At 38.7% G+C, this 13689-nt stretch overlaps 2 protein-coding genes across 2 annotated transcripts in view; one reads left to right on the plus strand and one right to left on the minus strand.

Moving 5' to 3' along the window:
• f5 (coagulation factor V) overlaps positions 1-1099 on the minus strand; it is a 19631-nt gene extending 18532 nt beyond the window's left edge. The window contains exon 1 of the mRNA XM_028022069.1: positions 712-1099. Within this exon, the coding sequence (XP_027877870.1) occupies positions 712-872 (161 nt within the window). The 5' untranslated portion in view covers positions 873-1099. The remainder of the gene's footprint in view (positions 1-711) is intronic.
• slc35a5 (solute carrier family 35 member A5) lies at positions 789-13244 on the plus strand. The gene is made up of 10 exons (XM_028022081.1): positions 789-892; positions 3454-3632; positions 3797-3895; positions 5710-5843; positions 6885-6952; positions 8117-8305; positions 9055-9255; positions 9345-9472; positions 10073-10341; positions 11618-13244. Exons 2-10 carry the CDS (start codon positions 3506-3508, stop codon positions 11684-11686), a joined length of 1284 nt encoding a protein of 427 aa, XP_027877882.1. The 5' UTR covers positions 789-892; positions 3454-3505; the 3' UTR covers positions 11687-13244.
• The last annotated feature ends 445 nt before the right edge of the window (positions 13245-13689 follow it).

Below are 13689 nucleotides of genomic sequence, written 5' to 3' on the forward strand. Positions count from 1 at the left end.
CTGTTTGATACAAAAAACCTTTCTTTTTTTATCAAAACTTAGATGGTAACTGATAGGTTTGTGTAATACAATGGTGTATTAGGGCCAAAATAGGGGAAAAAAAAATAGGAGTAAAATTCAGCCAAAAAATTCTAAAAGTTTGGGAGCAGTCTCAAAAGTCTTCAGGAAAAGAACAAAATTTTTAATTGTGAAATGTTGACAATTTTTTATATAAAAAAAAAACTCAGAAATTTTGAGGGGAAACATTTTGGACATTTCTGTCTTCCAAAAGAAAAAAAAAAGTTTCAAAGCAGTAAAAAAAAAGATTTTGACTTGAAATTTCCAAATTTCTTCTAGAAAATTTTTCATTTTTGTCTAGAAAAATTTGTCACTTTTCAAACTCAGAAATGTATTTATTTATTTTTCTTGAAAATTGTGGATATTTTTCAGAGAAACTTTACTCCTCTCTTTTTTTTTCTATCTACAGTAGCCATAAAACGCTGTCACAATGTAAAGTTTGTTCCAAAAGAACAAAGACAAAAATGATTAAGACTGCTGAAAGAAACGACGACAAATTGAGCTGTTTCAGTTAAAAACGAAATAAACAGTTTATAGTTAATATAAACTATATTAACAGTTTTGTTAAGATTACACGCTTAACACACAACTATTATCCAGACAAACAAGCAGAGAAACACCATTCTTGCTGTTTCAGTTACATTTCCAGCCAACCTGTTTGCATCATTGGCAGAATAATTCCAGTTGATCTCCACAGCAGCGATGTAGTAGCGTCTCTCCCTGGATCTCTGCAGGTCCGCTTTAACGACCAGGGCTGCCAGGAGAACCAGGACGGGCAGGAGACGGTGAACTCCTATCCCAGGACAGAGCTTCATGTCTGGGATCAATCCTCCAGGTGAAATGCTGTTTGGCTCCACAAGTCTGTGGTCTAACAGAGAGCTGCGCTGTGTGTGTTATCTGTCACTGACACACACACATGCACACACACTTCTGTTTCCAAACAGTATGTACCGGGGCAATGAACTGTGCCTCAGAGCAGTTTTTCTTTTTTCTTGCTTTCTCGATCTTGTAATTGAAGTCATATGTCCTTTATCTTGAGTCATCCCTGAGGTTGTACCCAGTCCCATCTTTACTGAAAAAGTCTCGCAGGAATAAGTGCTGAAGTATTTATCTAACCTCAGAATGTCCCTGGAAAGTCAGCCGTGCAAAAATACACGTGCTGTAAATCTCGACTGGGACATTTGGTGGAAACATGGAGCCATAAAACACTCACGTGGAATGGTCTTCTGGGAACCAAACAACAATTTCAGCTCTGACTATGCCTGTTCATACAAATAAATATGAAACATCTCTCAAAGTGTGTTTTCCTCAATGACTAAGGTAGTTCACTGCAAAATCACAAAATATTACAGAGTATTTCTGTAGTTTCTGGTGCACATATCTTAATACTCTTGAAATAAGACAAGCCAAACTTATAAGTAACTTTTCAACAAGTCATATGGGCTTCTTTAAAATCCTTAATATTGATGCAAAAGTACTAGTCCCACTGGCAGATTGTATTTTCTTGTTATAAGTGAAATAATTTGCCAGTGGAACTAGTAAAACTGCTGAAAGTCTAAAATAGACTTTTCCAAACCGTTCTTAATAAAAAAACCCCCAAAAAACATCATAATCATGGTTGTCATTTGTTCAAATGAATAAATTTAAACATTTAAATGAATAGTGGAAATGAATATTGTAATGTGTGAATCTGACTGGATTCAACATGACAACAAGTCAAGATTAAATATAAGAACATTTTGCAGTACCTGGGAAGTATGTGGATAAAAGCCTGAAAACGTGTACAAATGAAATGCCCTAATAACTTAGAAGGTCCTTTCCTACATCACCGCTTAATTAGTTTTAAATTTGGGTAACTTCCTGTTTGACTCGTGATGCTTTTATTTTGAAGGGACAATTTCCGGTTTAACTCTTAGAGCAAAGTTAGCTTAATGGTAAACCAGAAGATATAACGGAGATAGAGATCATAAACTGTATCTTATCACTCCCCCACCCCCCTTGATAGAGACAATAGGTATGTTTATAAAACAGGTAAATAAGTACATGTTTCAAATATTGTGTGACTTAAACTGTAAAATTACATAAAGATGATGTATTTTTTTTTTAAAACAGCTTTTATTTAATCCTCTTTGTATTTAAAAACACTACAGAATTCTAAGTCATTTTGGCCATCAAAATAAGAACCTAAAGAGCCGCAGCAGAAATGAAATGCAGTTAAATAAATAATTAAACTCAATATTTGTGAACGTTCAAATGAGCAAGTTATGTTTTAGAGTAAAAGCAGATCCACTGGGCTTTCCAACAGAAAAATGTCTTTATAATGAATATATTCAATGTCATTCCCAACTCAGTTCCATCAAATGCAGCAAAGGGCTAAGGATATCTAAGAGTTAGCAGCGCGCGCGAGTCCTCGCTGCGTGACGTCACCGCGCCAGCTGCGTCGTGAACGCGTACTTTCCCTAACTAGGAAGTCGTCGGTTTGTTTTGACGGAATAAGATGCTTCAGCTATGCTTCGGATAAAGGCAGCAATAAGTGGTAGGTCCCTGTAAACATGGAGACATCTTTCAGTTCTTACTGGTTGAACTGCTACAGAAAATCTGACTTTATTTTAACTCCTAATATAGAACTACAGCTGTTGTCATGCTATGTTAATGCTAACTAAACGGCGAGCAGCTGGTACAAAGAGAAAGGAAAGAACAGGAAAACACCCACTATCATTTCTGTTTTACATGATTAGACGGGCGTTATTCCCTTAATTATGTTTAAGTTGTTTTTATAAAATTCTAATAACTGTGATTATTCTTTCACAGATTTATTGCTTTTAAATGTAGATTGAGAATGGCTAGCTGTCTCTGTTAAAAAGCCCAAAGCTAAACTCGACTGTGTAGTCCTGGGTCTTCAACCAGGGGTGTCCACAGTGCGGGGCGTGGGCCATTTGAGGCCTTTGGAATAATGTAGTGTTGATAAATAGCAGGCCTAAAAGTTTGTCTTAAGCAAATTTCATGACATTGTGTGACATCAGTTCAATTCAATCGAATTCAATTAAAAAAGATGCTTTATTAAACTCGGAGGGAAATTAAATGTTGTAACTCATCCAAGTCTTCAAAGACTGGACTCCAAAGACTTGCCACGCTCACACGAACTATGTCTGGTGAAGAACCACCAGTTTGCCAGTGTTTCAGTTATTTAAAACCAAAAAAACTCAATCAACAATTATCGATATCGGCTGATATGAAACTCTCATGTCTTGATAAGTTCTTCAGCCATACCATCTAGCCCTATGACCACATAATCCCTCTGTTATTTGTTCCAGCTGCACTGACAAGTTGTGACCAGTTGAATTTTATCGTCAGTGTTGCAGTCATAATCCAGCAGCCTGATTGTTTGTGTGACAGGTCTGAAGAGGTGAACCCAGAGCAGCTTCCTGCGCCCGAGCCAGCCAGAGCCATGGTGAGCTGCTGCCCCCGCCCCAGGCTCTGCTCCCGCTCCTCGGCCTACACGCTCGCTCTCGGCCTGGGCTTCGTTACCTTGGGGACGAGTCGCATCGTGCTGCTCAAGTTCTCAGCAAACGCCGGTGAGCGACAGGATGTACATTTTTAAACGTAACACTGAATGACAATAAACTCTGTGTCTATGTAAGAGACAGTTGTCTCCAGCAGGGGCATCCACAAAAAAGATTTGATCTCTTTCATTAGTAATACATCTCGCTGCTTATTTTTATTTCTACTTTATTTTCAGAAAACAAGTATGACTTCCTCCCTGCATCTGTGAACCTGCTTGCTGAAGCTCTGAAGCTGCTCTTCTGTCTGGTTATGTCAGTCAGAGTGATAGTCAGAGGTAAAAACATCGCTGTCATGGTATTTACTAGAGATGCACGTTCCAATATCGATATCTGTATCGGTCCCGATATAGAAAAAAATTCCAAATGGGGTATCGGTGACAATGTTCTCGATCCATAAGGGCAGATCTATTCTGTCTAATTCTGCACTGTGTGCTCTGAGCGACATTATGCTTTATTATTTATTTTACATTATATTTAGAATTCTTAATTTCTCTTTCTGAAAAAATTGAAAGAATGTTTGTTGCAGTTTATTTTATACATATTTGACCAACGTAGTCAACCTGTTGTTTTTGTTTCTTTATTTATTCTATATTCACTGTTCTACTCCTGTTTGCTCTGACTGAACAAATTGAAGTTGTGTTGTTTTTGTATGTTTGACCAAGCTTGTGAAGCTACTGGTGTGTTTAAGTGTGCTGTTCTGATGCAGAGTTATCAAATAACTGCTCAATTCCGTACATCTATGTTTTGTTTTAAAAAAAAACCCATTTTGTTTAAAAATAGAAATATTTTGAAACACAGCAATTTGAGTAATCAATTCAGCAATACCAATCTGTATCAGATCGGTATCAGCCGATACTAAACCTCAAGATATTGGTATCGGTATTAATAGTGTAAAAATTGGATTGGTGCATCTTCAGTATTTACAATGGAGAACAGAAGTTTACATTCACTGAATAAAAAGACACACACTGCTTTCTTCAAATCAAATCAAACAAAACTCCTCTTGCTACAGGACAGAATCATCAAAATTGCTTCTGTGTACAAAAAGCCACAATAATGAGAGAAAGAATTTGCCAGAGATTCATAAATTAAGACATTTTGTGCTGCTTTTCTGCTGTGTTTGTGGGTTTCCCCGCCATTTTTATCACCAGTCTCACTGTTCACTCCTCTTGTCACCTGACACATCTGATGAGTGTGTCACTTTAACTGTAATCATATACGTTTTAGAGAAGTTGTGCTCCATTTCAAGTCCAGAACATTTTGACACTCTGACATTTGTTTCACTCATCATCTCTGTCCCATATCTCATAGACTCATAGTGTGGATGTGGCATGTTTTTATCATGCTTGTGTATTCCAGGCTGTGTGGCTTGATTCTGCTTAGGGAGAGGCTTTCAGCAGATGTCTGTGTCTGAGAACAGATAACAGCCTAAAACTCACCATGTTTTCAGGCAGCTAGTTGTTAGCCACCAGGCTAGTTCTTATTACATTTGCTTGTTTGTTCTTTAAAGAAGTAGAATCAGATGGGCAAATATGAAGATTATTGTTGTTTTTTGGGTTAAAAGTAGGGATGCACCAATCCACTTTTTTCACTCCCGATATTGATATCAGAGGTTTAGAATCAGCTGATACCGATCCCATATAGAAAAACATTGTTGTATTGATAAAATTTTTTGTAAGCACACATAAATGTATTGAATTACAAATTTATTTGATAACGTTGCACCTGTACAGCACACCTAAATACACCAAACGCTTCACAAGTTTGGTCAAACATGAAAAAACATCACAACTTTAATTTGTTCAGTCAGTGCAAGGAAGAGTATAAGATAGATACATATAATGTGAACTAAATAGATATAAATTATGTCACTCAGACCACAAAGCATAGAATTATACTGAATAGATCTGCCCTTATGGATTGGAAGCATTGTTACTAACAATTTGAGTTTTTTATTATATATGTCCTGATATTTTAAAAATATAGGTGCAGCTCAAGTTAAAAGTAAAAATGTTGCATTAAAAATTCATACCAGCATGTTGTGTGCGTGTGTGTGTGTGTGTGTGTGTGTGTGTGTGTGTGTCCTCAGAGGGACGATCATGCAGAGATCTGGGCTGCGCCTCCAGCTCCTCCTTCCTGATCTCCCTGAAGTGGGCCGTTCCGGCGTTCCTCTACTTTCTGGACAACCTCATCATCTTCTATGTGATGACCTACCTGCAGCCGGTGGGTAAACGGTCAGATCAGGATCCTCATCACACACTCTCAGGGCCGGACTTACAGAAATGTGGGGCCCTGGGCTGGAGCCACTTTTGGTGCCCCATCTTATATAGGCAAATTCGTCCACTATTAAAAATTACAGCACAACAATACGTAGTCTTATGCATGAACTGATGCATGGTGGGTTTAATACGTTCCCTGAACAGCAGCTCCATATATTCCTAAAAAAATTACTATAACTTCTTCATTTTCAAATACTTGAGGATTATTTATATTCGGAAAATTCCCAGACTTTTAATAAAATTCAAATGGTTGTAGAATCATTTAATATGGTTCTACAACTTTTATATAAAGTACAATACAACACATATATTCATTTAAGCACAAATTTAAAAAGTCTTTGGTGCCCCCATAAACACAGCGCCCTGGGCTACTGCCCATGTAACCCCTTTCTAATGTCTGGCCCAGCACACTGTGCCTTCCCAATTTATTATTTTTTTATTGTGTGTATTTTGTTTTATTTTGTGTATTTTATCTTTTAATTTAATTTTGTGTATTTTATTTAGCTTTATTTTATTTTAATTTGTGTATTTTATTTGTTTTGTTTTATTTTATCCAGGGTTTATGTGGTAGACCAAGTTGAGCTTTACTACAGTGGAAGGAAAACAAATGATTGCTTTTCTACAATAAAAATCTTTAAAGAAGCGTCTTTTTAGCCAGCCCCCTTTCACTCCAACACCCCTAAATAAAATGAATTTCATCCAATTGGCCTCAGCGATATGTAAACCCAGCTGTGCATATTTTAGTCTCTGTAAATCCAGCTTGTTTCTGAACTCAGAGGTTCTTTAGAAAACATTAGTGAACAAACGGCATCATACAGGCCAAGGAACCTTTTCTCAAGTATTCAGTGTGATTATTTGTGGAGTAAAGCCAGAGTTCCTCCTGTGTGTCAGACCTCGATCCTTCATTCTTTTCTTTCTGAAGGTCTTGGTTTGTCATTCTGCTCCGTGACCTGCAGTGACTCTGCTGTTTCTCTTGTTGTTCCAGGCCATGGCAGTGCTGTTCTCCAACTTTGTCATCCTGACCACAGCTGTTCTCTTTAGACTTGTTTTAAAGTAAGTGGCTCAACTCAGCATTTCCCTGTTCGTTCCTACTCTAAGATGTGAATATTAATTCAGAGACAAAAGGCATTCTTGTATTCATGCACTATTGGTGACCTGTGAAAGGTGTCTGCGTAGCCTTAAAAAACCTTAAATTACTGTCTAACTTTAAGGCCTTAAAACCTCCTAAATTCTTTACAAAATGTAAGTTGTCAGATGAGTACGGAAGAGGTTTAGGGCCACCGAAAAAAAAAAAAGAATTCTCACTTTAAAGTCAGAATTCTGAGATTAAAGTCAGAAAGTCAGAATTCTGACTTTAATCTCAGAATTCTTTTTTTTCTTTTTCGGTGGCCCTAAACCTCTTCCGTAGATTAGGACAACTTACATTTGTCCAAAAGTAGTTGCCAACATACCTTTGATAGCCAGCTAGCTGTTTTGCGCCTGTCATGCGTATTTGCAGCTTTATCACCATTTAAATGGACGACATTCATTTTGCCACTGGCTCAGTTGTGTTCAGATCTCCATATGTGGTTAGACACATTCTGCGTAAAAGAAAAACACTTTTCAGCCAGGCACTATGGGGGATATGGCTATAGAGCCATATGCAGCATGAAAAACACAAATCTGCTGCCAAGAGCCACAAACCCCAGAAATGTCTGTTTTTATTAGTATGATTATAATACAGCAGAATTTCCTCATCAGCCCTTATATGTATAGTTTTTTCTGTCTTAAATTTCAAGCTGGCATGAAAAAAGTTTTAAAAAGTCTTAAATTTGACAGACTGAAACCTGCAGATACCCTGTAGCTAGCTAGCTAGACTCTTTGTGTCTATTATATCTAAGGGCAACTTTATCCAGAAACGACACAGTTTTGGTGCCCTGGTGTGGCTAAAGCTCCCTAGAAAATAATTTTATATAATCTGATTTTTTTTTTTTTGCACATTTCTGTCATGATGCAGGTATTAAACTACATTCATAACAGCCTTTAAAAGGTCTTAAAAAGTCTTAAATTAGAGCTAGTGAAGCCTGACCTTACCAATCTACAGCATAAAGGGTGCTATAGATTTCTCTTAATCTTGTGTTGAGCATCTTCAGACTGACCAGCTGTCGTCCCACTGGAATAAAACCATTATGATGGAAAGCTTCAGCTTCAGACGGACATGTTTGGTTTTTCCGTCAGGAGACGCCTGTCCTGGGTTCAGTGGGCTTCTTTAGTTATCCTCTTCCTGGCCATCGTCTCCTTGACAACGGGATCAGGGGGCAGCCAGAGCTCCATAGCAGTGCCAGCCCTTCGCTCAAACCCGCTCTCCACCCCGTCCAACTCCTGCATCCTCTACACCCAGCTCCTGGAGCAGATGAAAAACAGCAGGTAACGTCACTCTGATTTAATACAGAACGTTTCACTGAAGAGGGACAAACGAGAAAGGATTTGATCGATTGGAAGCAAAAAATAATAATCTGAGCTAAAAAAATATACTTTACTGATCCCACAGGGAGGTTAAATACAGAAGGAGGTATTCCCACATGACGTTGGAAGCAGGTGACTGAGTCACATGAAGTAACCCAATAGAGGAAACAATAGTTCCATTCAATCTGCAGGGGAAATACACTTAAGTAGCAGCATAACTAAAAACAATTACTGGTTGATCTGTTTCATTCAGAAATGGCAGCCCAGGTTTTCCCTCAGTGTATTATAAGCCTGGAGGGCCACCAGACTTTACTTGCCTCCCCACCAGGTTAAGAGTCATTTGTTTATTTTAAATGGGAGTTTTTATACACCAGTAACATTGACAGTGAAGACAGATTAAGTTGGATTTATAGCTGATACACCAATTGCACCGTCCCTGCATCTGCCTGTTGGCTTCACACACTATTTCAAAATTACAATTCCTGCTTATGTGACTCAAAATTTTGTAACTTTTAACATTTTTTAACACAAAAACCCCAATAGCCTCCACCACCGGCCTTAGCAGGGGTTCTGAGGGAGGCTCTGGTAGCCATCATAGATGGACCAGTAAATGGATCGTTTCTTGACTGAGAAAAGACCCGAGAGAGTATGGGGCCACCGTCTCCAGGGCTTGTACTCCTGTGGTGAGAGTGTCGTTGGTTGCTCGGCAGCGCCTCCAAGTCGTGGACGTCGTCTCTGCCCGGTCAGGCCTGGAGGGACCGGATGGTGGAGAAGCTGCAGACTTTGGGCGTGGGTCACGTCCTGCTGCTGCTGCAGTGCTTCATTTCCGCCATGGCCAACATCTACAACGAGAAGATCCTGAAAGAGGGAGACCAGCTCACAGAGAGCATCTTCATTCAGAACAGCAAACTGTGAGGAAACGCTGAACCGCAGGAACGCAGTGTGTGTGTTGTGGTGTGTGTGTTGTGGTTGTTCTCACCTGGCCGCCTGCTGTCTGCAGGTATGTGTTTGGTGTGGTGTTCAACGCTCTGACTCTGGGGCTCAGCAGCGAGGCGAGAGGACTCACCATCCACTGTGGCCTCCTCCACGGACACAACGTCTACTCACTGGCCCTGGTGCTGGTCACTGGTGAGGACTGATGGGTGATGCTGCTACTGCTGCAGCGCTAACGAGCAGAGATGCTGATCTGCCAGTGTCTAGAGATTCAATTCTGATTTTTAGGGTCACAATTCAACTTAAACAAGTTTTGATTCAGAAACAATTTTTGATTCAGAAGCTATTTTTTTATTTCAGAAACCAACTTTTCCATTCTCGAAATTCTGTTTAAATTATGTGACTGACAAGAGTGTGAACAAATAGAAGATTTATTTAAAACAGTTATTATTATGTCAATTGTATGAAATTTCATCAGTTTATATTTAACCAAAAATAGATTTGTTAATAAAATTCTGTAAATTACTGTAATTTACCATTATTAGTTTAGTTTAGCTTCATGGCTTTTTCTTATATGAAAAATATAAAAGAATAATTCAAAATACATACATTATCAAAGTGGACGCATAATTCGATATGCACTATACTCCCAAATATGAGCATCAATGACAATTTCCAGGACTAGGAATTGCATTTCTCAATAGTATCAATTTGTTTTCTTCACCTTTACCAATGAGCCTGTGGTTCTCCTCTTCCTCCCCCTCCTTCTCCTGCTCCTCCCTCTTCTCTCCTCAGCCGCTCTGGGCTTGTCTGTCGCCTTCATCCTGAAGTTCAGAGACAACATGTTCCACGTGCTGACAGGCCAGATCACCACCGTTCTGGTCACCGGCTTCTCCCTCTTCCTGTTCGACTTCCGGCCGTCGCTGGACTTCTTCCTGCAGGCGCCCATGGTCCTGCTGTCCATCTTCATCTACAACGCCAGCCGGCCCAGGGACCCCGAGTACAGCCTGCAGCGGGAGAAGCTGCGGGTCATCAACGGAGAGGTGTTCGAGAGGTCCAGAGGGGTAAGCAGCTCGCCTCAGGTCAGCAGGCAGCTACACGCTCAAACACTTTGAGCCAAAGCTTTTCACAACTGAGTGGAGTCTGAGCAATTAGACACGAGAAAGGTCTAAAACATACAGAGAAGAAGGTTTTACACCTTTACCAACATTTCTTAGACATTTGTTTTAATCTCTTTCATTTACTACGTTTTTTTGAAATTATTTTTATCCATTGTAATTGTTTATTTAATTTATTAGGCCTTCGTAGCCCTTTGAGATCTCAAGACTTAAAGGGCATTAAAAGTAAAATCTGTTATTATTACCTTTGTTAAAAGACGAGAAAACGTTCAACAGGGGGGAAATCACTGAGAAATGGACAAAGACAAAACGGAAACTAGTTAAAGTCACAACGAGAAAGCAGCCTAAAAACATTCTGAGTTTAAGAGTTATGGTTTGATTAAACTAAATCTGAAATATCTGAATTCCAAAAGATATATTTAGCGTAAAATCATAAATAAATAATCACCAAAGCAACACCATGCATGATGTGAAATGTGGTGGTGGCAGGATTTAGTTTGTGGTTTAAAAGATTTTGACAAATGTTAGTGAAAAAAAACAACCCATGACCAATAGTGGAACGTTGATAAAGAAGAGAAAAGCTTTTAAGAAAGCAACGTTATGTAAAAATTGACTTTTTTGAGCTTTATATCATGTTATATTGTTATTCCTTCATTAAAAACATTCGTGGAGTGTTACTTTGATTCTTTCATGCATGTTGAGAAATCCTTTAGTCTCCATGGCAACCATTCAGCTGTGCAAAACACCTGGGTGGGCTAGCTCAGCTTTAGAGACAAAGCTCCTCCTCTGAGCTGCAGTTTCCAAGCTTCCATATCACAGGACAGTTCTCCCCCAATCAGCTCCTTCAGACTAGCCAACAGTAATTAGCAAACACCTGGTTTAACTGAGCATCAGCTGAGCTCATTATAGGAGCTACTTCTCAGTGCAATGCTGGTAAAAAACATTGTTAAAGGGTTAATAGAGGAGCCATGTTGTGATGACTTCCTGAAGGCGGAGCTTCAGGAAGAGCAGGAACTTCTTACAGAGACAGAGTCCCAATTTAGTTATTTTTTCCTATTTCCTCAATAGTCAATGCACTGAACTGTACAGAATATGTCAGATTAAAAGGGTAAAAGTTTTTGAAATGATTCATCAGGAAACCACTGCATAGTTTACACCGTGTGGATCCAGTGGGATGAGTGTCTAAACACATCCTGTCCTCTGTGTGTTCCTGCTGCTGTAGGACGGCGAGGAGCTGGAGCTCCTCACCAAAACCAACACCGACAGCGAGTCTGATGAAGAGTCTCTGTAAATTCTCGAGTTCGGAGGATAAACTGCTGCTAAAGCTGCTCTACTCAGAAGTCTGAACCTCGTCCCTCGGCAGGATCTCTGTCTGTTACATTTGAACTGAATAACGGTGAAAAACGGCGCTGAGCGTGAGGTTCTAATTCACATTCTGAAACGTGCCTGTTTGTACATGAATGCTGCTGTTTAATGTTGTGACACAGGAGTGAGACTTAAAAAACAAATTGAACAGCATTTAAGGATCATTAACAGGTTTTCTGTGTAAATATTCCTGTAATGCCTCCAGCTGTTGAGCCAATCATGAGCTGGGATTGAGATCCTATAAAACTTTGGACATATGGAAAAGTTATTTAATGATCTATGGTTTAATCCTGTGATGTACATTGTAGGTTTTAATCAGTTCATGCTGAGTCGAGTCATTGGTGGCTCTGTAGGGAATCATAAAAAGGGGAAAAAAAGGGAAGCGAAAAACAGGAAGCAATGGAACAAAGTTCTACATTTTTCATCAGATGGCCATCTTGCTTTGTTTGCCGGCCTAATGAAACCACACGTTATGTGGGTCTAAATGTGAAGAAGGGAAGGGGACTTGGTGGAACATCAAGTTTGTCCCACTTTTTACATTTTCTGTCTAGAATTTTCTGACTAATCAGCGTGTATATTGGGATCAAAGGTATGGAATTTGGATTTCTGCTGCATCAGGATGGGGCCCCTTACTGTTCCCACGATGTCACCACATGATTAAGAATCAACTACTTGTTTGGAAATTCTATTTTATTGTGCTATGAGCCCAAATGTTCAAATTCTTTGGCAGTTTAATTAGAAATTAAGGACAAGCTGCCAATTTCATTTTTTTTCCCAGTATTTGTTATGCTGAAAGCGAGTGAATCTTTAACAGTGCAGACATTAGAGAATACAATGAGTTGGACACAAAAACCTCATTTACCAATAAAAGCACAAAAACGTTCCTGTTCCCCAAAATTTCTTGACGTGAAAAATGAAGCAAAAGCGTTTCAGTTCATCAAATTTCTCTGCGTTTACATTTTATGTATATCTGATCTGAGAGCGTTCAATGAATCGGCTTCAAATCTGCTGCAGGTTGACCATTAATGTTCATTTGGTGGATTAAATTGCGAAATTCTATCAAATTTATCTTTCTCTTAATATTGTTGATGCCTTTGAAATATGTATGTCATTTATTGTGAAATGATTTTTTTTGTTAAAAGAAACTTGCTGAAGCACAGTGGAATTTTTGTGTTAATTCTTTGTTTTAAAGAAAAAAAAACAGTTTTATGTTTGAAGAACAAACAAAACAATCTTCTCAACCCGGGTTCATAATTAGATAAATTATTTTAAGCATTTTAATTTGCTCACAGCTTTAGAACATGTTGTCTATCAGATTTTCCCATTGGCGCCTTACCAAATCAAGCCAGTAGGGGGTGGTACTCCTTAAGACGTTGCTGTGTACACAGCTCACCCAGAAAAGCTTCAGTAATTCATGATCATGATTCATCACTTTATAAATTGTGAGCTAAAATTACAGTCAATAAACGATTAAGTTTCATGTCCTTCAATTGGTCTTTTGGTGTATAAAGAGCTCATTTGTTTTTCTGGCATATAAATATAACCCTTTTTCCTCAATATTCATGTTACTGAAGGGATATAAATCAGTTAGGATGCTACTTTTACATTATAAAACCAACTTTTAAACCAAGTTTCTCTCAACCAGGCAGTAAAAATTTGAAATGACTCAGCTAAACATGGTCGCTTCCTGCTTCCAAAACATCCACAAACCCTTTCCCTGCCCTGTACTTTACCGTTGGGATTGCTATCTCTGGTCATTATGGCCAAGCAATTTGTTTTCATTTTAGTTTTGTCAGATCACAGGACACAAGATTGAGGCTTTTCTTAAATCTGTTTTTTTTAATGTTTTTTTTGGTTAAATGGTTTCCTCTTTGATGGTCAGGGTTAGGGACAAAATTCATTTCACTGCCGGTGGATAATGAAGCTCTT

This window comes from Xiphophorus couchianus, chromosome 7 (assembly GCF_001444195.1).
Source record: "Xiphophorus couchianus chromosome 7, X_couchianus-1.0, whole genome shotgun sequence".
Taxonomy (NCBI): Eukaryota; Metazoa; Chordata; class Actinopteri; order Cyprinodontiformes; family Poeciliidae; genus Xiphophorus; species Xiphophorus couchianus.

Bases quoted from the DNA above. Each gene is read 5' to 3' on its own strand.
- slc35a5 (XM_028022081.1), top strand. From the start codon at position 3,506: ATGGTGAGCTGCTGCCCCCGCCCCAGGCTCTGCTCCCGCTCCTCGGCC. The intron at 5,844-6,884 runs GTGGGTAAACGG...TTGTTGTTCCAG, and splicing joins TGATGACCTACCTGCAGCCG to GCCATGGCAGTGCTGTTCTC. The intron at 9,256-9,344 runs GTGAGGAAACGC...TGCTGTCTGCAG, and splicing joins TTCATTCAGAACAGCAAACT to GTATGTGTTTGGTGTGGTGT.